The sequence below is a fragment of the Macaca nemestrina genome, chromosome 7, assembly GCF_043159975.1.
Source record: "Macaca nemestrina isolate mMacNem1 chromosome 7, mMacNem.hap1, whole genome shotgun sequence".
NCBI lineage: Eukaryota > Metazoa > Chordata > Mammalia > Primates > Cercopithecidae > Macaca > Macaca nemestrina.
Window position 1 is genome coordinate 176316866 of NC_092131.1, and position 25393 is coordinate 176342258.

The 25393-nt window shown below is 42.3% G+C and overlaps 1 protein-coding gene and 1 long non-coding RNA gene across 4 annotated transcripts in view; one reads left to right on the plus strand and one right to left on the minus strand.

Moving 5' to 3' along the window:
* The window catches only part of LOC105497451 (gamma-aminobutyric acid type A receptor subunit beta3), a 224937-nt gene that overhangs the window by 57982 nt on the left and 141562 nt on the right, over positions 1-25393 (minus strand). For all 3 annotated transcript variants that reach the window (XM_071067295.1, XM_011768548.2, XM_071067296.1), the window contains one exon: positions 13656-13876. In XM_071067295.1, coding sequence (XP_070923396.1) covers positions 13656-13876 — 221 coding nt within the window. The remainder of the gene's footprint in view (positions 1-13655; positions 13877-25393) is intronic.
* On the plus strand, positions 22619-25360 carry LOC139355514 (uncharacterized). The gene is made up of 3 exons (XR_011606283.1): positions 22619-22739; positions 23817-23883; positions 25227-25360. It is a non-coding gene; the product is annotated as an uncharacterized lncRNA (long non-coding RNA).

The following is a 25393-nucleotide window of genomic DNA, read 5'->3' on the forward strand; positions in this document are numbered from 1 at the left end:
AATGACTAGTAAAGTATTAAGAATAATATTCAGAAAGAAGTTCAGTGAGCTACAACAATATATAGAGATAAAATTTACTACAATATGAAAAACAATACTCAGAGCAAAACATTGACAAAGAAGTAGAATGAATAGAAAAGAACCAGATATAAATCTGCGAGATAAAGACTACAATGATTGAACTAAAAAATTTAATAGAAAATTTCAACAGCAGACTCTATCAAGCAGAAGAAAGGATCAGTGAACTGGAAGATAAAATATTTGAAATTATCCAGTCAGATAAACAAGAACAACAAAAGATTTAAAAAGAATGAAGAAAGCTTCTGAGTATCAGAGAACACCATCAAGAGACTAAACAGTCACATAATAGGTTTTGCAGAAGTAGAAGAGAAAAAAAAAGCCAGAAAGCATATTTTAAAAAATAGTGGCTGAAAACTTTCTTAATCTAGTAATAGATATCGATACCCAGTTAAAGGAAACACAGAAGTCATCAAATTCAACTCCAAACAAAAGTACACTAAGACATTAATAATCAAACTACCAATGATCAAAAACAAAGAAAAAGAAGAGAAGCATCCGGAGATAAGAAACATATTGCATGTAAGAGGTGCCAATACAACTATCAGCAGACTTATCCACAGAAACCTTGCATTCCACGAAAGAGTGGTGTGATATATTCCAAATGATAAAGGAAGAAAACTGTCAACCAAGAATATTTATCCAGTTAAGCTGTCATTTAGAAATGACAAAGAAATAAAAACTTTCCCGGACAAACCAATGTAAAAGACATCACTGTTCTCTAGATCTGCCTTACAGAAATTGCTACAGCGAATTCTTTAAACTGAAACAACAAGCCAAAAATTAATAATATGCAACATACGAAGGAATAAAACTCAACCATATAAGTAAAACAGTATCAAATTCAGAATACTCTAGGTTAGTAATGATGATGTGTAAGATAATGTTATCTCTAGTATGAGGGTTAAATAAGAAAACTATTAACAACAACTATAGCTACCATAAATTGTCAGGGAAAACACATCACAAAATGTGGTAACTTCCGACATTAAAATATAAAATGTGTGTGTGGGTGGTAAAAGTATACAGTTGTTGTATGTAATCAAAATTAGCTATTATCAGCTTGAAATGAGATGCTATAAGATGTTCTACATAAGGCTCATGGTAAGCACAAAGCAAAAAGCTTTAGAAGAAACTCAGAATAAAAATAGAAAGGATTCTGCCAGACGCAGTGACTCACACCTGTAATCTCAGCACTTTGGGAGGCCGAGGCGGGCAGATCACCTGAAGTCAAGAGTTTGAAACCAGCCTGACCAACATGGTGAAAACCCGTCCCCACTAAAAATACAAAAATTAGCTGGGTGCCTGTAATCCTAGCTACTCGGGAGTCTGAGGTAGGAGAATTGCTTGAACCCGGGAGGTGGAGGTTACAGTGAGCTGAGATCGCACCATTATACTCCAGCCTGGGTAACAAAGCGAAACTCCGCCTCAAAGAAAAAAAAAATAGAAAGGATTCAAGGCATATTACTACAGAAAGCCGCCACAAAGGAGGACAACAAAAGAGGAAGAAACAAAGTATCCACAAAATAACCAGAAAATAACTAACATGATGATGGTAGTAACATCTTACCTATCAACCACTGAAAGACTGCTGAATGTTCAAACTGCATTCAAATAAGGCAAACGCCCAGCTGTAACCAATCTCGCTGTTTCTGTACCTCACTTCTGATTCCCGTACTTCACTTTACCTTTTTGGTCTATAAATTTGTTCCGACCACGGGGCACCCCTGGAGTCTCTGTGAATCTACTGTGATTCTAGGGGCTGCCCGATTCACGAATTGTTCATTGCTCAATTAAACTCTCTTATATTTAATTCGGCTTAAGTTTTTCTTTTATCTATGTATATATACAGACTCCACCAAAGAACTGATATAACTAATTTAAAAGTAAAATCAATGTGGCAAAAGGATTGTTAAAGGCCAGACATTCTACAGTAATCTGAGCAACATAACAAGACCCATCTCTACAAAAAGTCTTTTTAAGTTAGCCAGGTATGGTGGCACACACCTTTAGTGACAGCCACTATGGAGCCTGAGGTGGGCAGATCCCGTGTGCCCAGGAGTTTGAGGTCACAGTGAACTACGTTACTACGTTACAGCCTGGCTGACAAAGGGAGACCCTGTCTAAAAAAACACTCCCCAAACAAAAAAACAAAACAAAACAAACAAATAAAAAAACTAGGTAAGTCATGGGATATAAAAACAACTTACAAAAAGCATTAATAGTAGTGTTTCTATAAATTAACACTAAACTATCTGAAAAAAATAAGGGAACAATCCCATTTACAATAGTTTCAAATAAAGTAAAATAAAATACTTAGGAATAAATTTAACCAAGGAAATGAAAGACCTATACACTGCAAACTATAACATTCATGAAAAAAAATTTTTTAAAGATACAAATGAAATATATCTGTATTAGAAGGATTACTATTGTTAAAATGTCCACATTACTCAAAATGATCTATAGATTCATTGTAATCCCTATCAAAATTCTGACGTAGTTTTCCATAGAAATAGAAACAAAAATTATAAAATTCATATGGAACCAAAAAAAAAAAAAACCCAAAACCAAGTAATCATAGCAAAAGGAGCAAAGTTGGAGGTATCACACTACCTTATTTCAAATTATACTACAAAGCTATAGCAATTAAAACAGCATGGGACTGGCAAAAAAAAAAAAAAACAAAAGAAAGACAAATCAGCCAATGAAATAGACTAGAGCCCAGAATAAACCCATTCGTGTACTTTCAATTGATTTCTGACAACAGTGATAAGAATATGCAATGGGAAAAGGATAATCTCTTCCACAAATGATGTTAAGAAAACTAAATATTCACATTCAGAAGAATGAAATTGGACCCTTAACTCACACCATATACAGAAATCAGCTCAAAATTGATTGAAACTTAAATGTAACTAGGAACTGTTAAACTACTAAAAGAAAACATAGGGGGAAAACCACATGACATTAGGCTGGGTAATGATTTTTAAAATTTGATTTGATGCAACAAATGCAAAAATAGACAAATGAGACTACATCAAGCTAAAAAGCTTCTGCACCAAAAACAATTAATACTATACAGAGACAACCAACAGATTGGAAGACATATGTGCAAGCAATCCATCCATTAAGGGGTTAATATCCAAAATATTTAAGGAAGTCAAACAACTCAACAGCAAGAAAACAAAAAAATATCAATTTAAAAAATGAAGAAGGGACCTAAAGAAACATTTCTCAAAAGGAGAAATGCAAACAGCCAACAAGACATGAAAAGAAGTTCAACATCACTAATCATTAGGGAAACACAAATGGAAACTACAATGAGATAACATCTAACACCTGTCAGAATGACTAGTATCAAAAAGATGAAAGATAAGTGTTGGCAAGGATGTGGGAAAAAGGGAACCTTTGTACACTGTTGGTGGGAATGCAAATTAGTGCAGTCATTATGGAAAACATTATGGAAAACTCAAAAAACTTAAAATAGAATTACCATATGCTACAGCAATCCCACTTCTGGGTATTTACCCAAAAGATTTGAAATAAAATTTACTGAAGGGATGTCAGCACCCCCAAGTTCACTGAAGCAGTATTAACAGTAGCCAAATTATGGAATCAACCTAAGTGTGCATCAACAGAAAAATTGATTTTTTAAATGATACACACACACACACACACACACACACACAATGGAATACTATTCATTCTTAATAAAGAAAAAAATTTTGTCAGTTGTGACAACATTGATGGAATTGGAGAACATTATACTAAGTGAATTACGCCAGTCACAGAAAGAAACACCACACATTCTCAGTTATTTGTGGATTCTACAGTCGAACTCACATTAGCAGAGAACAGTGGTTACAGCGAACGGAGGATGGGGGGAATGGGGCAATGATTATCAAATGATAATTTGTAAGCATGTCTTCGAAGGTAGATTCAGTCTGTGAACAAACTATATCTAGTTTATTTTTGGTTCAATACAATAATTCTTTTAAGAAACCATGAAACAAATCTACTCAATATAAAATGCATTTTAAAACTTCCGTAAATCAGTCAAAACTCATTCCTTTTATCATATAAAGCTAACTACTTGAGTCACTAGTACTGCTATTTCTGAGCCATTTTCCCTATTCATATCTACATTGTGTGGTTAGGCAGCTGCTATATGGTGTCACATAATAAAATAAAGGACTTCCCAAATTATTTTTAAAAAATCTGTTAGGCAGGAAGAATATGTTCTTTTTAAGTTCCATTGAAGAGCATGGTGAATACAGTTAATAATAGAGTTTTATACATTTCAAAGTTGCTGAGAGAATACATTTGAAATGTGCTTACCATTAAAAAAAAAAAGTTTAGTTCAAATACTAGCTAGCCAGATAAATACGTTAGCTCACTTGATTTAATTATTCTGAAACTGACCCAATTGTCCCATAGAACTGTTGTTTACAGTTTCTTTTGAGTGACCATAGAAATTAACCCTTCCCATCTTCAAACTTGAGAAACTTACATTTGTCTTACCTGAGTTATTTTCTCTGGAAACCAACCATCAGGCCCCGCAGACAGTATCAAGGAACTGACACCTACTGGCTTACCACATCTGGACAATGAGACGCCAGACCCTCACCCATCATGATTGCCTGATCTGCCTCCTGTTGACCAACTCCTCTTCCTTATCCCTCCCTAATTCCTGTTTTCTCATATATAGATTTTTTTTTTCCTAGATAATACATTAGGTTGGTGCAAAAGTAATCGTGGTTTTTTCCGTTAAAGGTAATAGCAAAAACTGTATATAAACCCCTAATTTTTGTTGGTCGAAGAGATGGATTTGAGACTGACCTCCCGTGTCCTCAGCTGAAGCATCTGGAGAAAGCCTTCTTCCTTGGCAACACTCACCTCAGTGATTGGCTTTCTGTGTGGCTTGTAGCCAGACCTAGACCAAACCCCTCGTATTTCAGTAACAGATTTTGGTGCTGTGATCATAAATGTGTTGGTTGTTGCAGCAGTTGGATTGTGTTTTTGGTGACTGATTGTGTATGTATCGACATAGTAATGGGAAATCAGAATTTGATAAGCTGATACTCTTTTATAATACTGTTTGACCCCAGTAATTCTTTAGAATCTGGAGAAGTTTGGGCTCCCTATGGACCTCATTTTGCTGTTCAGTGGGAAAGTGGGATGGAGTTATGTGATGATCTTCTGTAGTGCTGTTTGGCCCCAGTGATCTCTGGAGCCTGGGGAAGTTTGGCCTTTAAAAATAAAACCGGAGGCCGGACGTGGTGGCTGACACCTGTAATTCCACCACTTTGGGAGGCTGAGGTGGACGGATCACGAGGTCAGGAGATCGAGACCATCCTGGCTAACACGGTGAAACCCCGTCTCTACTAAAAATACAAAAAATTAGCTGGGTGAGGTGGCGGGTACCTGTAGTCCCAGTTACTTGAGAGGCTGAGGCAGGAGAATGGCGTGAACCCAGGAGGTGGAGCTTGCAGTGAGCCGAGATCACGCCACTGCACTCCAGCCTGGGCGACAGAGCGAGACTCTGTCTCAAAAATAAATATATAAATAAATAAATAAATAAATAAATAAATAAATAAAAACTGGAAACTGCTTTACCTAAAACTGTGGTTCACAGCCTTCATTGGATTACCTATCAGAACAAATTTTAAGCATGTAAACCTGTTCGTAAACTGGTGGGTTTGTATTGCTATCTCATTGCTAGAGTTTCAAAGTAAAAGATGAAAATAGAAATGTCTTCAGAATTGTCGGCATACATTTTTGTCTGGGTTTTATATTTGTCTCTGCTAGATATTTTGAGGTGTCAGGATTTCGCACAGAAGGTTATAAAATTATAACTCCGCCAAAACAAAATGATCTTTGTTTATGTGACATTGTTTGAGAAATGGCTAATTTAGGGTTGTTGGTTTAATGAAAACAGCTGTATCTTCTGAGTTACTGGCCAAAATACCCATGTATTTAACCTTAAGGTCCTTACACAGGTGAACACCTGATATTCACATTTTAAAAAATGGTGGACAAGGAAGTAACTGCAAATGATAAGTAGCTTTGTATAATCTCAGTTCTCAGAATGAATCTAGATAAACTCTTTAAAAAATGAAAGGCTTGAGTAGATGTAAATAGAATAAATCCTGGTAGGTGAACTTTTTGTGTAATTTAAACCTTAAAATTCTTTTGATGTTCATTGGATGTCTGGGTCATTTCTAGTCAAATGAAAATTGTGAGGAAACATTTCTATAAATTACAGAATGGTTCTCATATGGAAAATGCTAACATTTGATAGGCAGTTCAGGATTTCTTGCTTCGTAGGTTTTCACAAAATTATTATTAACAATAAGAATTACAGTGAAAAGTTTTGTATATAAAATATGCCAAAGTAGATGTGTACTTATTGAATAAAAGAATGTTTTGCTAATTCAGATTTGATCTAAAAGTTGATTCAAATTACGGTCTATGCTAAATTTTTGTCCTAAAGTAAAATGACTGGTTATTTAAAAAACGGAAAATTTATGAAAACACAGAAAGTCCAAGCATGTCTGCGCAAGGCATACATACTTTTTTTTGGTTTCTCTCTATGTCTATCTTCATGCACATGCAGAGGAACTAGCAAGTTGAAAAAATTTAGATAATAATTGTTTTAAAACTAGATAGAAAATTGGAGAAGCTGGTTTAATTAACATTGGTCATAGTTAAAGCTCTTAGCGGTGATTAAAGTAAAATAAGAAGTATTGTAATGAACTACACTGGCAGTTTGACAATTCCTTTTTAATAGAGTTAAGCCTAAAGCCAGATTTAGCATGAATATACATTTCACATAAATGTTTTCATTGCTTTATTTCATACTGTACTTGCTTCTCTGCATAGATAGTATTAGCACTAACATGCTTACTGGTCACATGCCTGAAGTGAATTTCTAAATTGCACAAAACGCATAGTGGTGTTGGTGGACTTACAGATATTAATGTATATATCAGGAACAAAAAATAATGGAAGTAAAAGAATAAGGAATAGTTACATTAAACTAAAAGTGCAGCTCATCCTTCATGGTGGGCCACAAGAAGCACCCATTACAATGAAAAATGTGCTGATATTAACACTGTTAGCACTGGTTATCATTGTTCTGGAAGGTGAAAATACAAAAAAACAGAAATAAGAATAAAAACAATTGAAAATGAAGATAAAAAATCATCCTTATAAGCAATATGACTGTAAGACTAAAATAGTCAGGATTAACTAAACTGTTGAAAATAATGAAACATTAGACTGGCTAGCTATATTATTTGATAGATGCATACTTAAAGATAGTTATGTACAAATTGACCAAGAGCCTTCCCACATACCAGGGAAAGCCAGCTAGAAAAATAATGGAGCAATAATTCTACTTCTAACAGCATCACACTTCCAAAAAGTGGAGTAAGTTTAGCAAGAAATGTGAAGTTAAAAATGGAAAGTTTAGAAGTCAATGGAGTAAATGACAAAACTTTACTGAAAGCCATAAACAAAGACATGAATGCAAACGTGCCATGCTCATGCAGGAAACATTGAATATAGTGTAGCTTTTGCTCTTGCCGAAGTAGTGCTAAATGAGCATAATTCCAACAAACAACACAAGATATACGTTTAGGAATTTGATAAAATAAATGATTCTAAAGTTAATGTGGAAGAATAAACAAGTATTGGGACAAAGAGCTAAGCATTTAAGAACAAAAAATCAGACAGTGTATGGTGACTCATGCCTGTAATCCCAGCATTTTCGGAGGCCAAGGCCTCCTGGAGGATTGCTTGAAGCTAGAAGTTTGAGACCAGCCTGGGCAACATAATAAAACCCCATCTTTACAAAAAAAAAAAAAAAATAGCTGGGTGTGGTGGCCTGCGCCTTTGGTCACAGCTACGCAGGAGGCTGAGGCAGGAGGATCATAAGAGCCTGGGAGTTGCAGTATCAATGCACCATGATTGTGCCACTCTACTCCAGCCTGAGCAACAGAGCAAGAACTTGTGTCAAAAGAAACAAACAGGCCGGGCGCGGTGGCTCACGCCTGTAATCCCAGCACTTTGGGAGGCCAAGGCGGGTGGATCACGAGGTCAGGAGTTCGAGAGCAGCCTGGTCAACGTAGTGAAACCCCATTTCTACTAAAAATACAAAAATTAGTCATACATGGTAGTGCACACCTGTAATCCCAGCTACTTAGGAGGCTGAGGCAGGAGAATCGCTTGAACCTGGGAGGTGGAGGTTGTGGTGAGCCGAGATCATGCCACTGCACTCCAGCCTGGGTGACAGAGCGAGACTCCGTCTCAAAAAGAAAGAAAGAACAAAGAAGAGGAAAGAAAGAAAGAAAGAAAGAAAGGAAGGAAGGAAGGAAAGAAGGAAAGAAGGGAGGAAGGGAGGGAGGGAGGGAGGGGATAGCTACATCACATCCTACACCAAGATAAATTCCAAGGGATTGAACACCTAAATGGAAAATATGAAAATATAAGTACTATGGAAAGGCTAAATGGAATTCAAAGTTAACGCTCAGGCCATACTTTTTTTTTTTTTTTTTTTTTCCCCATGAAGCACTACTCTAGAATTTGGGGATGGAATAATGAACAAGACAGAAACCATTCTTTTCTCCTAGAGTTTATATTCTCATGGTGGCTTCCCCGTCATCATGGATGGGAACACTGAGTCAATAAATAAGAAATGCAATAAACTGACAGGATAATGTCAGCTCTGGGTAAGTGCTATGATAACAACCCAAAACGTAATGTAATAGAAAGTGAATGAATGATCAGCGAAGGGCTCTCCCTATGAGTGTGACAGCTGAGCAATCCTTAGTTACCTAATTACATTATCATGATGCTGAACACACAACCATCTAGACACAGAGGAGTCCGTGTCCCGCAAGGGCATGTGCAAAGGCCCGAGGATGGGGGCATGCCTGATGTTTCTAAGAGCAGAAGGGAAGTGTGCATACTGGAAGCATGATGAGGGAGGAGGAGAGGAGCAGAAAGGGAGAGGTCAGGACTGCAGGAGCCAAGTCCTCCAGCAGTGACAGGGTGCCAAGGCGAAGCTCATTTTGGAAATGGTCAGGACGCCGAGCTGCTCTCCATTTTGACAGGGGAGGCAAAGAGTGAGCAACAGATAGCTCAGGTGGGCTCTCTGTAACTCAAAGATGAAGTTTTCCAATTAAAGTGTGAAGTAATCTCATCAAATCCAAGTGAGGGGGGAGTCTGCGGAGAAGGTGAGAGAGTCCTTATAAGGAGGAGAAGAATAAAACATGCTGGGGGTGGGGAGCAGAGAAGTGTATGAGCCAGAACTTAAAGCAAGTCAGGCGATCTTCACCAGCCTTGAGAGATGAAGAAAATGGATAGATTACTTACAGTGGCCTCAGTAATAATAAATTCCAAAGCAGGTATCACAGTCCTAAAGCTAATATATACTTTATTGCTGGTGGGAGTGTAAACTGGCATAATCCCATCTGGTAAGAAATTTATCAATATGCTTTTTAGTTGGATAATTTGGGAGATGGTGACAAAACAAGGGTTTGGGAGTTAGGGACGGCTGCATAAAAATCATGCGAGCCCTAATAACTCTGTGCGTTGATATCTTTTCTGAGGAGAAAAGTATTTTAACAGAACCACTGTATAAAATAGTTACAGAATAAGATGCTAGTCAAACGAATTTGATGAGTTCATTTGAATCGTCTGATATAAGTTCTGGCTTCATCTTAATATTGCTTTCAATCTTTAAGTATAGAAATGGCAATTTTGCCAACTTAAAGCAATTTTTAGCCACAAGTGAGAACTTTATCATGTATGGTCCAACGGATTTTGCAATACACTTCTCAGGCAAAATATGGATTATGTTGTTTTGATGACTCAGCCTCAGATTCCCAGGTGCTTTTTGGAGCAAACTGAATACTACTTTGTGAACCCCCCTTGCCAACTCATAGCATCAGAGAAATGATAGGAAGATACAACATGTATGGCACGAAGAAAAGACCACATTACAAAGTATGCTTAATGATGCAAGGTGAAAAGGTCAATGACATCCGAGGTCCAAGAGACTGAAAAAGAAAGTTAGGAAAAGGGATGATAATTCTGCCTTCTTACAGACAGAAGAAAACTTCAGTGCAGCATCAAAGAAAACAGAAAAGCTGTGACTGGGCCAGGACAAAGGCCCATTAGTTTCTTAGTCAGCCAAGATCTTCCTAGTTCCTTAAAAGGTTTGACTGTCCAAAGGAAACTGTCAAGGATTTACATTTTATTTTAGGATGGCATGCCCTGTCCAGAGCGTTCTCTCCCATCACATGCTGACTTCAGCTGGTGCAGGGATCTCAGTTCACCGTCGTATTCAGCTGAGCTCAAGCTGCTAAGAAGAGCAAGCTAGTGTTAGCCCATGTTTCAAGTTCAAGGGGCTACAAGAGTCATGGGGAAAATGGCTCATGATTTAAAACAACCTTTTATCACTACAAGAATGTGATCACTCTCAAGCATCTGCATGAGTGGTCAGTGACTACTTTTGCAGAGTCATCAGAGTTAAGGATTAATGATTTCCCAGAATAAGGCTGAGTTGACGTGCAAACCTACGTCATGGACAGCTCATCTACAGCCAAAGGTCTTCATCTAGCCTAGATAAAGCAAAAGCCCACTGATGCTGTTCCCATAACGGCTGGGCATGAGACGAAAGAAGCCTAGAGGAGCTAAGTGGTGACTGACCTACCAGTGTAGGCCACTGCTGGACAGACAAGGCGAGAGCCAATCCCAGTGTCCAGGGGTGAGAGAAATTCAAGCTGAAGGTCTCAGTGATACAGCCAGTCCAACCAGTATTTCACACACATAATGAGTAGGAAAGCAATCTCTGTGGGCAGGACCTTCCCCAGCCGTACGTTACAAGCAGGAGAGCAGGAACAACCCCAGCTCTCTGCAAACCTTCCACCATGGGGAATTTAACTTCAGTGTTCTCAGCTGTGCCAGACCTCCTCCAGGCCAAGGCCATAGTACCCATTTACCGAAAGGATGCAAGGCATTGTTGGGTTACACACACTGGCCCACTCCTGGCCCGCCATGTCACCATCCAACCAGTGCAACAGTAAAAAGACCGGGAGGGAAGGTGGGCCTTGGGGCCAAAGAGAGGATGGAGGGTGGCTGATCCAAGTGAGCACTCACACCTTGATTTTTATCAAAGGTCACATGTAAAATATATAAATGGTACTGAAGTTTACATAGGATAGCAAAGAATACGTGTATATGAGTTTAATGATCAGTGTTGAGACTTTTTAATTTGCTCTTTTGTCCAGAAGTTCAAATCAATCTCTAGAGCTACGTGTTTTTTAAATATCAAGGCAGAAATTTCTAGAATAGCCAATTTCTAATGAGCAGATGACATAAGTTTAGCTGCTAAACACATGAAGAATGTTGCAGTCATTCTATACTTTGGAGATTTTCTTTATGATAGCTTATCCAGGTCTATGTAACTCCGAAGAACTGTTTCAAAAATATGATGCTGTAAATAAAGAGCTAAGGAGTATACCTATACCACACTTGAAAAAAACCCAGCTACTTACTTAAAAATCCATTTCTTGATTTAAGAGACGTTTGAGAGGCATAATGGATATAAATTTGACTAAGGCTTTTTTAGGTTATTGTACAAAGTTTACTACTAAAGGTCCCCATGGCTTATTATTACATTATTATTTAACGTTTACATATAAACTTACAGACCAAGCGATTTTTTTTTCTTGGTTTATCTTATTCTTACCTAAAATCCAACATTTTCCAAGAGTTGGGGAATTTATGACAGAGTTTTTATGTGTATTACATAATTCTATTTTAACAGAGTTAAAGCTCTTTGCTTTTAACAAAGACATACACAGACTGACATACTCTACTTCTGGTAAAAAAAAAAAAATAAATAAAGAATGCAAAAATAAAGTGGAGAAAACCCAAATAGCACGTCTTGTTTAAAAAGTCAAAAATTCCTACATTAATTTTTATTGATATTTGCTTCTTTTTGCTCTTCCCCATCACACACACACGTGCACACACATACAATACACACATTACCACACAAAACACACACCACACACACAGGCACAATGCACGCCGACACAACACATACCACACACACAACAAACCCAACACACACCACACACACACACACACAAGTACACACCACACACGTCACATACCACACACATACAAAACTCAACCCACACCCACACACACAGACTCACACGCATTTACACACACAGAGCTTCTTTCACTTCAGTTTTTTGGGGATGGGGGCAGGTAAATGGCTCCTCGTTCTACATTTCCGAGACGTCTGAAGAGTCGGTTTGTGCAGCGGATGCACTTACCAGAACCCGAACCTTCAGAGCCTTACAACCATAGGTCTCATTTTCAGGCAAAAACAGCAAACGCTGAAAACCTCCCAGAGAAACTCCAGGCTAGACTCTCTTTCAAGGAAGACCATGGCTTGGGTGACATGTGCCGCTTACCATTAAAAACATGTGATTTTGCCAAAACCCCAAATTCTACTCTCTAAACTGTGGTTCTGAGAAAATCACTCACACGTTCTATTTGAGGCAATGTTACATCATTCACTCTACCCATCTTGAGGCATGACAGTCACAGGGATGTGGATTTAAATACATACGGTTATGATTTCGCTTATAGCTGTTAGGGTCTTAGCTTGAAGGCTCTGGGTTCACAACACTTTCAGATACATCTTTTCTCCAAGCTACCCACATGTGTCCCACTCAACACCGAGAGCCACGGCTAGAGGGTCTCAAGGGCACTTTTAGGCCAAGAGTTCGAGAAGCAGACACACATACACACAAAACACTGTTCTACAACAAAGCAAACCCAAAATCAGGCAAAATCTATGCAGGGGACAGACGGTTTTTAAGGGCACCATTTAGCAAGGTGATATTCAAAATAGTTGACCACCAGCTGGGATGGAGCCCCATGGAAAGGCTTGGCGGTTTCCAAGCAACCAGGGAAGCCCAGGGCCTCCTCACTGGGACTCAGGAAGGCAGCCTGGTTGCCTGATTTGAGTGATTAAGAGCGCTGGAGAGAGATGTTTCTCATCAGGAAACCTCTCGCTTAGTCATTCCCATAAATATTCGTGGCACTACCTCAGTAAAGCTCCGTGGAGAGTAAACCCTACAATCTGCGCAACAGACGTTTTTTTTCAACTGTGCAGACAGCTTTGAAAAAAACTTCGCTGAAGCCACTGCAGTGTCAGGGCGATATTAATTACAGGGCTCTGTGGCTATGATACGGAAAATCCATCCTGAGGGAATCTGTGTTCTTAGACGTGGCAATCCAATTATATACAATTGATCCAAAGGTGGCTGTTTTTCAACTGCTTGATGACTATTTATAGTAACAGTAATGCCCCAAATTTTATGGTTATGAGATTTTTTTTGTTTTCTGCAAAGCTTAAAGTGCTTCATAGACGCTTCCTAATTAATCTGAGGTCATTGCCTCACTTACGATAATCATCTCAAGTGAGCTATTCCACACCCATGCACCATGCAACAGCAAAATTGGCCCTGAAGAGGCACACAGACCTGAGCCCATACAGCACTGTCCCATCAGGGTGAAGGCGGATCATGCGGTTTTTCACTGTCACTCCATGCACAAATGACTTTTTGTCATTTAAGAAATATGTGTCGGGCACCCATAGCTGGTCAGCCACTCGATTGTCAAGCGTGAGGTTGAGAGGGATCCCAGAATAGGCGAGCCTTTTATCTCTCCAATATTGTTGAAAATACATGGTTAAGGTATAATCCTGGGGGGAAAAGAAAAGAAAGAAAGTTAGTTTGTACTCATCCACAGGCGTATTTCCTCCACGATCAGCCAAATTCAGGTTGCAATCTAGGCTCTACAGCCAATAACCAGGAGAAATGGATGTCATTTTTATGCAGGATGGGAAGCAATGGCTGCTTTCTTGTGAATGCAAATACCAGCTTTAATAGGGACACGAATCTGTGTGTGTCACGTATAGACGTCCTCTGTTTTACTTAGGTAAGAAGCAGACGAGACAAACTGGCATTTAACAGATAACAGCATAGAAATAAAGGTGAAAAAGTCATTGTAAAATCAGATTGCTGGCGGGGAACTAGATTGTTCCCATGGATGTTCCCTCTCCCAGCAGGCAGACAGGTGCTTTAACCACCCACGACAGATGAGCTCTGTCTACAAACTCTCTCTCTGCAATTTGAGCCACTTTCCTCTGGTGCTGCCCTCCACGAGGGTTATAAACACAAACCCGCCATAAACATCCTCCGGAGACGCCAGGGCCTGTGGGAGGTCTCCATGCCCTACCTGTCGTACTTCTGTTTTCCTCCAACTTGCCGTGGCCATTTCTACATTAAGCGGACCATAGAATCACCTGGAGATGATGAGCTATTCACCTGGGGAAAATGGGACCCTGAGGTCAAAGCAGGATGTGGGAGGTGGAAGACAGACGGGGCCATGGTGTTGTCCACAGGCTTGCCCACAAAATTACCAAATGTCTACGTGATGGTTCTGCTTTTGTTTTGCCAAAGCAGTTAGTTCAGTGAGAACAAAGTGGAAAAAAAGACGAATCAGAGGCTAGACATGGGGGAACAAAAGAAATTCTCTTTTTGTTGGGGGCAATCACCATTCAGTTCTAGAATGACCAAGTCTAAAACTCTGGTGATATTCACAGGACATTTCGAACCACTCTGTGGAAGGATACAAGCTGGAAAATCAAAAGTTAGGAGGTAAATTCTCCAACCACGGAGGGAAAAAAATCGCTGCCATTCTGCACAAGCCGCGTTCTGAGTTCACACCCTCTAAGATCATGTCTGTAAACATCTCATCACCTGTAGGCAGTGAGGGGTGGAGAGCTAATCAGCTGAAGAATCCAGCCTAGACACAGCCTCCTGACAACCCTTCCAGTGTTCTCTTTGCTTCTCACAGGGCAGTTCACGGTGGTGCTAACCGATGACTGTCTATGGCTGCTCTCGGTAGTGCTGGAATACAGAGGCTTAGAGACGGATAGGGGACATGGGTTTGTCTTCAGGTGCTTGCCACAAGAGGGGGAAACAAAACCAGCTTGTACTATAGCACTATAAACAAAATACATTTTTAAGCTTCGAGTCTCATAAAAATTAAGAGTAGAAGGAAAGGCAAGAAAGTCCAAATAGGCTGGACAGTCTTTAGAGAGGCCTTGTCTTCAACTGAAAGGAGAGGCAGCATTGAAGCAGACGAAAAGAAGCAGGCATTTTTCTCCCCAGACACGTTCGTAGGCAGAGCTCTGTGCCTAGTAATAACCTGTGGGGGCCCTCACCACCACCACCAATGGAAGATTCTCACAGAGCAGATGGCACTAAAGATAAGCCTCGGCTAGGCAGACAGCACACAGGGCACATCGAAAACACACAGGCCGTTGCTTTTAAGGGCCTGATGAAAAAGCCTGTGGAGTGCAGTTTGGCTGGAATGCTGGGTTTATGGGGAGAAGAGAGCAGAGCGATGGGTCGGGCTAGACCCCAGGGCAGTGACCAGAAGGTGGAAACTAGAATGCCACCTTCGCAGCCAATGAAAGCCATGGACAGTTTCCATGGAGCAGAGAGTCATGACCAAGAGTATTAACCGTGTCTTTTATTTCTGTATTCTGATGCTTGGATCTGCGACCCTGTGGACCTTGGAGGGAGGGCCCCTTCCAGGGCTGGCTAACTCCTAGAGATGGTAAACAACTAGCTTTCACATACAAACCAACCAGTCCAGAACCCACACCCCAGCCACCTCTTTTGTTTGTTTTTACAGTCCAGAGGTCTTTTATTTTTTATACCTATTATGCCATAAATTCACAGGGCATAGATTTCAGCGGCTAAGACTCCAACCTCCTCTTTTACTGAGCTTGCACATTCTGGGGTCCCTATCACCCGCCTAAACTGCCCCAGGTCCAGGTACTGGACAACTAAAGACAGCCCCTGTGGCCCATGGGCCTGAAATTATTTAAACCGGCCAATTCTGAGCCTGCTCCCCCCGTGCCACCCATTCCTTCCCAGCAACCACAATAAAGGCATTTCCCCTCCCTCTGCTGCCTGACCCACCCTGGCGCCCCCAGAACAGCCCCCATGGCATGGTGTGGCTCCCCGCTGCCCCGGAACTGGGAGGAACACACTCTTCTCAATGGCAGTCGTCTCCTGATCTGTCGGCCTTGCCTGACCTAAATAATAATAAAACCTCCATCTTAAAACACAAAGCCACTTGTGAGGAAAACTAGCGTAGCAATGGTGAGTTCAAGGGGTAGAAGGGATGGCGTGCAGGGGCCTCTGAGGAGTGGACAGTGCTGAGTGGTGGGTAAAGCAAAGGCCTGAAAGGTTCTTGGACACTGGGCTGATGCGGAACATCAGGAAGAGAATGCACCTTCCCAGGGCATATTCCACCCCTTCATCACCACTACCTTTCACTGGTGTGGGTGGTGCGCTGGAACTGAGGCGTGCGAAGCTGTGGTTTCACAACAAAAGGACGCGTGTTAGCAGTGGCAACCACAGGGTTTCTCTACTATCACCCTCCATGTGACATTCGTGTTGAAATAGAAGTTTCCCTTGTTTCTTTCTTTACTCCTAACCCCGCATCCTTAACGCCTGAGTCGCGATGTCTGGCGCCCTTCTCAGAGCCCCTCTGGATGGGCTTGCACGAGGCTTGCCACGAGAAGGGAGAGAACTCGTCCGTCAGCCCTGGGAGCCAGCTGTCACTCACAGCCTGACAGCTTGGGCTCCGCGCCTTATTTTGGACTGTGTCGCTCTCCGCACCATCAGCGGCGCCTCTCAATTTGGGTCTGGGTCTCGGGTGTTTGCTGAGGTGACTTGAGTGGACTAGGGGGTAAGAGCTTAGGTAACAGCAGGAGGGAAAAGCTGGTATGTAAATCCAAACCCGCTGCATGTGATCAGCCATGTCTGGCAAGGACTATCACATCAGTGGGGGCACAAATCAGTGTCCTCCTTCTTTTCTGGGATACTTACTAGCTGGCAAAGAAAGGGAAGGGGATGGTGGAAAGGTCCAAGCCTCCCTCCACTCTCGTGCAGCTGTGAGTAGCAAATGCAGGGTTCTCCTGTTCTGGGGGCCACGGTGCCGCCCCTTGTGACACGCAGTGGTGAGCACTGAGCCAGGAACAGCGGGCAGCCGCTTGTGTGCATGATCCTTCAGCAAACTCCAGGCCCCGTGCTGCCTAGCACCTCATTGAACTACGAAGCAGGTATTATAATTATTATCCTATATCGATGAAGTAACAAAAATTGAAGAGCTGAAGTAACTTGCTCCTCATCCGCTCCCTCCACTCCCTCAAACACAAGTAACCCGGGACAGCGGGACTTGAAGTTCGGGCCACCTCCCTTCAGGGCCTGGCTTTCAATGTGGAAGCTCCAAGGGGTGGGAGCTAAACAGTTCCTCATAATAAAGGGGAGTGAGCTTGGCAGGGTGGCGCTTTGAAAGGATGTCCCTGAGCATGGACAGTCAGGTCATGCAGGGGTTCTTCAAAGAGAGTAATCGGAACTCCGGCACCACCAACTCCTCCTTCCACGCCCAACCCATCACCAAACATTTAGCATAGTTGCTACAGAAAAATGCTTTGTAAAAGTATCCTTTCCTTCAATGCATCCCATGCATCCCAGGGAAGTTACCAATTTTTACATTTGCAGTGATGTGGCATGAACCAAAGAGAAGAGCACAGTCACAAAGAGATGGAATTTGCATGGGATGCAGTGTCTGTCAGAATTTGAATTCCAAGCCCGTCTGCAGAAACGGAAGATCCTTTAGACTTTAAAAGCTCCAAGGATTAAAGGAATATTGGCTGTGGGGAGCAGAGGGGACACTGGACTCCTCACAGAACATGAAATGGAAATTAAGCCTTTGTTCTTTAACCTTAATTAAAGGCTCGAGGTGGACTCAGGTGATGTCTGGGTACAAAAATAAGAAATGACTGGGAAGGGTGGAGCTTCTCAAAGAAGAGCCAAGCTGGCCATTCTGGGGCAGGGTGGGCCCGTTGCTGTGGTTCCTGCTGGCTGACAAGGGGTTGGGGAGGTAGCAGTGGACACCAAATGAGACAGATAGTTGATACCATTTATAGAAGCAGCCTGCGTCCTCCACCAATTGAGTTGCTACCGTTCCCTCTTTTGCCAGAGCCCCAGGATGCACAAGAAAATATCTGTATCACCAGATACAGGCTTGCCTTACTTTACGGTGCTTCACAGATATTGCATTTTTAACAAATCGAAGGCTTGTGGCAACCCAGCGTTCAGCATGTAAGTCGATCAGCACTGTTTTTCCAACAGCATATCCTCACTTCATGTCTCTGGGTCATATTTCAGTAATTTTCACAAGATTTCAATCTCAGTATTTCATTATTTTTATATTGGTTATGGTGACCTATAATCAGGGACATTTGATATTACTATTATTATCGCTCTGGGGCACCAGGAATAGCACCCACGTAAGACAGCAAACTTACCGTACAGATGTTGTTTGTCCTCTGACTGATCTACCAACTGAATCTTAACCCTGTATCTCTCCCTCTCTTTGGGCCTCCCTATTCCCTGAGACACAACGATATCAAAATGAGGCCAGTTAATAATCCTCCAATGGCCTCTAAGGCTTCAAGTGCAAGGAAGAGTCACCCATCTCTCACGGTAAATGAAAAACTAGAAATGATTAAGCTTAGTGAGGGAGCAGGTCAAATGATTGATGTGCAAAAACGTTTTATAGGCCTAATGTTAGGCCTTTTCTACCAGTTAGCCAAATTGTGAATGCAAATAAAAAGTTTTAGTAGGAAATTCAAAGTGCTACTCCAGTGAATGGTAAGAAAGTCAAACAGCCTTATTGCTGATATGGATAGAATATCAAACCCACCACAACATTCTCTTAAGTCAAAGTTTAATCTAGGGCAAAATCCTAACTCTCTTCAATTCTTTAAAGGCTGAAAGAGGTAAGGCAGCTGCAGAAGAAAAGTTAGAAGACAGGAGAGATTGATTCATGAGGTTTAAGCAAGGAAGCCATTTCCATAACATAAACGTGCAAGGTGAAGGAGCAAGTGCTGATGGAGAAGCTGCAGCAAGTTATCCAGAAGATCCTGCTAAGATCACTGATGAAGGTGGTTACACTCAACAAAAGGTTTTCGTGTAGACTTTGGAAGAAGTCTTTTCTAATGGAAGAAGATGCCATGTAGGGCTTTCATAGCAAGACAGAAGTCAATGTTTGGCTTCGGAGCTTCAAAGGACAGGCTGACTCTCTTGTTAGGGGCTAATTGTAGCTGCTGACTTTAAGTTGAAGCCAATGCTCACCGACCCTTTTGAAAATCCTAGGGCCCTTAAGAATTATGCTAAGCTACTCTGCCTATGCTCAATAAATGCAACAATAAAACCTAGGTGTCAACACGTATTTACAAAACTGAATATTTTCAACCCACAGTTGAGACCTTCTGCTCAGAAAAAAACATTCCTTTCAAAATGTTACTGCTCATTTTCAACGCACCTGGTCACTCAAGAGCTCTAATGGATATGTACAAAGAGATGGATGCTGTTTTCAAGTCTGCTAACACAACATCCGTTCCGCAGCCCATAGATCAAGGAGAAGCTGACTTTCAAGCTTTATTATTTAAGAAATACATTTCATAAGGCTATAGCTGCCATAAACAGTGATTCTTTTGATGGATCTGGGCAAACCCAACTGAAAACGTTCTGGAAAGGACTCACCATTCCAGATGTCAGTAAGAACACTCATGATTTATCGGAGGAGGTCAAAATATCAACACCAACAGGAGTTTGGAAGATGTGGATTCCAGCCCTCATGGATGACTTTGAGGGGTTCGAGTCATTGCAGATGCGATGGGAACAGCAAGAGAACTAGAAGTGAAACTTGACGATGTCCCTGAATTTCTGGAATCTAATGATTAAACTTGAATGAATGAGGGGTTGCTTCCTATGGATGAGCAAAGCGTGGTTTCTTGAGATGGAATCTACTCCTGGTGAGGATGTTGTGAACATTGTTGTGATGACAACAAAGGATTTAGAATATTACATAAACTTAGTTGATAAAGCAGTGGCAGGGTTTGAGAGGATTGACTCCAATTTTGAAAGAAGTTCTACTGTAGGTAAAACGCTACCAAACAGCATCCAATGCTGCAGATAAATCTTTCATGAAATGGTCAAAGTAATACATTTCATTGTTGCCTTATTTAAAGAAACTGCCAGAGTTTTCAGCAACCACCACCCTGATCAGTCAGCAGCCATCAACACTGAGGCAAGACACTCCACCTGCAAAAAGATCATGACTCTCTGAAGGCTCAGATGATTGTTAGCATTTTTAGCAACACAGTATTTTTAATTAAGGTATGTACATTTTATAGACACGTTATTGGACAGTTAATAGACTACAATACAGTGTAAACATAACTTTTATATATCTTGGGAAACCAAAAAATTTGTGACTCACTTCATGATATTTGCTTTACAGCAGTGGTCTGGAACAGAACCTGAAGTATCTCTGGAGGTGTACCTGTATTTACTCAATTATTCAGAAAATGTTTATTGAGTGCTTACCGCCTGCTAGACAACTTGAGGGAGGCGAAGATGAACTACAGCCACTATGGGCCCTAAGGGACTGGCCATGTGGCAGAGACAATAATTGCAGGTTCCAAGAATTCAAAAGCAATCTAGGTTAAGTGCCATCCTAAACTCGAAGGGATATGGTACTCAGAAAAAGCCACTTCTGGGAAGGATGACTACAGATGAATTCTTGGACAAACAACCATCTGATCTGAAACTAGAAGTAAAAGATTCAGCTATGTGAAGGGCAGGGCGGCTGCCCCTGGAGGGCCAGTCGTGGGTATGGACATCTGGACGAAGCAGCTCCTGATATCAACTTACCCCACACAGCTATTTTCACAAAAAAGCAGTGCCACAGGGCGAGGCAGAGGAGACAGCTCCACAGGGTGAACCTCACCTTCTACCTAGGTTGGTGACCCCCTAGGGTAGCTGAGGGAGCCTTAGAGAGAAGAAAGGGGGCCAGCAGAGGCCTGAAACGGCAGTCCTCAAAGAGAGGCTCTGAGGCCTTGGAAATCAGAGCTGGGAGGTGTGGGGGATCAGGTGCAAGAGCGTCCCCACTCCTTGTTACTCTGCAGAGAGCCCGCGTCCCCGACTTTCACCGCTTGTCTGGTAGCTGGCCCACATGGGGACCCGAGGGAGTCTCCTGGTATCCCGGTGCTGAGGTCCCAAAGACCCCGAAAGCCTCCGCCAGGCTAACCCAAGTCGTAACTGTTGCTTCTTCTCCATCTCTGCTCTTTACAGGGGAGGCCAACGCTGGGGGAGGCACAGGGGTGCAGTGTGGGGAGCAGCAGCTGCCTGGAGGCGCAGGGCTTTGCGAAGCAGAGGCAACCAGGGGCGGGGCCTGCGGAGGAGGGCAGCTCCAGGAAGCGGGCCCGGGCGGCAGGAGGCGTGGCCCGGGGCGGGAGGAGGCATGGTCTGTGGCTCGAGGGGCGTGGCCCCTAGCGGAAATGACGTGGCCCAGCTCCCGTGCCTGGCCGGCAGGCTCCTCCCGCTGCGCTGTGCGCGGTGCGCCGTGCGGCTGTGTGGTGGGGAACCTCGTCCTGGGAGGCTGGACCTGATTAGCTCAGCACACACTCGGGAGACACAGGCTGAATCCTGGCACTGGCCCTTGGCTGTGGCACAGCCAGCATTATCAGCACCTCTAGACCGAATGTGTTGGCAGGAGGAGGAGGAGGAGCGGGTATTGGTGGAGAGGTCAGAGCTTGCGGAAATCGCTTCCAGTGGGGTTGCAGAGACACAGCCCCGTGTCCAGGGGATGCAGAAGCGTCCTGGGCTGTGGGTGGGCCCCACAGACCCAAGGTGGTAACACTCAACTTCTCACATCACCGAAATCTTCAGCCCTGGTGCAGCTTCTAAGCTCACCGAGCCCCTTCTGGTTATAATTCGATATAACCTGACTTTAGCAAACTACACTGTTAGTAAGAGTTGAGATTTATAGCCATTCAAGCATTTATAAAATATCCCTCCTGTAAATTAATTAAGACACAATGAATGTGTGTGCACCAATAGTCACTCAACTTATTTTGTTAGCAGGTGTCTCCACAGCCCTGGGCACCCTGAGAACGTTTGGCTTCTGGTTAAGGTGCAGCGCCAGTCCTGAGATGGGGCTGGCCCTGGATGGATACAGTACTCGGAAGGCTCTAGGTATAGGAAATCAGATGTCCCGGCGCCCACCAACCCTCCACGACCTCTGCCACCCCACTTACTCAGCGGTTCAACCCCAAACCCTCACCAGGGAAGGCCGCTGGGGAAGCCCATGTGGAGAAATTATCCCTGGACTCCTGCATTCCTAGGCCAGGCTCCCGGAGGTAAGGCTGTTTCCTCTGGGTGGGCAGGAGCCCAGGGCACCTGCAGAGACCTTCTGGGCCCCTGCTGTACCCAGTCCCTCCGTACCTGAAACAGCTGTCCACAGAAGGGAAAGCTGCCAGCACCTCCAGTTATACCGTGACAGGTTCCTGTGGACATGGAGGCCCTGGGATATGGGAGTTAATGGAGAGTGCTCAGGCAGTGAGGAGGAAAGCACAAGGGAATCGTCCAGTCCACTGGGAACTGGACCTCTCTGGAGTATGCTGTATACATGTGAGTTGTTTTGCTGAATTATAGTTAGTTTGAACTATTGTAGTTTGTCAAAATCATTAGATAAGATGTCTTGAATACCTTTCTTTCTCTTATGAAAGCCTTCTGAAGAACTTAGAATCAGCATGAAGAAATATTCGAGTAAGAATTGCATTCACAACAAAGGGTCTTTCTTAAAAACAGGGTCTTTCTTAAAAACAGAACCTTTCTTTAAAAAAGGGGTCTTTCTTAGAAACTTTGCAAACAAAATCCCTTGAATTAAAAAGTTATTTATTCATCTTGGTTTATTTTAGGGATCATAAAGCCCTTTGATAATCTAATGAAATCAGGGGCCCTCTCCACAGACAATACAGTCTCTCGGGATTGGTGTGTGTATCAAACAGCACAAACCCTGAAGTTCATGGGATGCGTGTTTTACAAGCTCAAATTGCTTTCAATACTAGTGGGTAGAGTTCTGCAAATTTGTAATTCATTTGTTTAGGATGTGTGCAATGTTTTCCTATTGAAAAAAATATGACAAAAAGGGTTGTTAGGTTTCACTCCAGATTATCAATTTCATGCAAAGGTTAAGAGGCCATGGTTCCTGGTGAGACACCAGGACTAGCCCAGGCTCCCTGTTTTGGAGCCACAGTGCTGCTGGGAGGTGAGGAAAGTATTGCTGGACCTAGAAGCTGTAGAGGAAGCCCTGAGTGCTGGGAGCAGGCATTCTGGAATATGAGCCACCCACGAGTCAAGCATTTATACATAGTGACTGTCCTTTCAAAATCTCCTGAGAATATACAAGCAGCAGCAACAACCAACCAAAATGAAACCTCAGCTCATCTTTAGGTGTGTAATTCAGGCAGCTCAGATGAACTGCAGTAAGACATATAAACAACAAAGTTTCTTCCTGCTTGTGCAAATCTCTTGGCACTTATCACATGAAAATGACAAGAATACACATTTGAAAGTGGAAATATTGCTCATTATTCTGCAATTAAGTAATTGACTACATTCCTTAGCACAGGAAATGAAGAAAAAATTTACTATCCCTGAGAAAGAAATGCAATTTCTAAACCAAATTTAAATATTTAACTGCAGCTGTGAAAACCACAGGACACCTGCATTTGCATCTGGTTCAGCAAGTTTATGATACAAAACCTTGCAGGTAAGTTGTTCTCAGGTCAGGGAAGATGGAAAATTGTTTTGAGAAGCTTACATAAGCCCTAGGTGGTGGTGACTTCCTTTGCAGTAATTCCTACAAGGAAGGTTAGGCTGAGGGAATTGGCACTTTTGTTAACAAAATTTATTTAGGAAATTCCAATCTATTCCATTTAATGACCAAGAACTGAGTATCTAACATTACAACCAACTCTCCTCTGACAACAGACTTCGATGGTATCTAGCTTTCCATTCGCTGACTCTATTTGATGTTTAATAATAAAACAGCTTCCTTCTCTGCCTCCCTCCATCTTGCTTGAAGCATTGATTATCTAGCATAAGCCAAGAACCATGCTTAGTGTTAGGGATCCAGAGATAAGGAAGACAGAATTGATACCTCCATAAAGCTCACTATCTAGTGGGGAGAAAGAAAAATGGATCCAAGTACATTTAGAGTGATTAGGAGCAGCAGCTTTGGAAGCAAACGTGCCCAAGTCTCAAGTCGGCCTCCCATTGGCCCAGCCAGTGACAGGCGACCTCACTGTCCTATGGCTGTCACTGGATGTGTGAAGCCTGCCAGCCACACAATCTGAAGTCCTTAGCAGGGGGAGGACATGGTGTGCTGAGTTAAGTGTACAGCAATGCAAAAGAAGTGTGTATGTAAGGGTCCTCTCACTAAGCCTAGGGCTGGCAGGAGAGGAGTCCAGTTACTGAGGCTTTTCAGCCTTTATACCTGCCCAAAGGCAGAGTGTGCATTTATGCACCTCAATGCTGAATGTAGTCAGAAGATGAAGTAGTCACCTCTGTATGAAATCTGAAAGGGCTCGTGAAAAGAGATATAAGTCTCCCAGGCCCCTAAAGCCATCTGAGAAGCTGGCGTAGGATAGGAATTATTTTGAAAATGTTTTTCTTTATAAGTCTAAAAAGATACTTTTCTGGAGTCAAGTAAGTTTGAAAAGCAAAATGATTGCACTGACCTACATTCAAAGGACAAATAAATTGTACTGTGAGAAGAATCTGGAGAATTCAGCCTAAGCCAGTGAGAACCAGGGAAATGTAAGAGAGATGCCCTTCACTAAATAAACTCTTTATGCAGGTGCTGGTTTGCCGATGGTGTGGGGTGTGGTGGAGCAAAATGTGTCAGACTCACTGGGTGACACCCTTGCCATGTGCCTTACTTGGGAAAGTTATCTAATTGTTCTGAGCCTCAGCAACCTCTTGTGTAAAAATGAAACTAAAAATGCTCCTTTTGCAAAAGTGCTGTAGCCATTAATTGATCTAACGATGCTTAACACAGTGCTGGACTCACAACAGGCATTTGGAAAATTCTACCTTCTCTTGTCTCAAAAGCAGGGCCAGTCACCCCTGAAAGAAGACGCTCCAGAACCGAATGAAAAAGGACCCTCTTCATTAGCTGCCCCCAGCCCCACTGTTCCACAGCAAGTACACACCAAACCACAAAGGAAAATGTGCTTGTTTTCCTGAGATGCGGGTGAAGAAATCTCAGTCCAATGGTG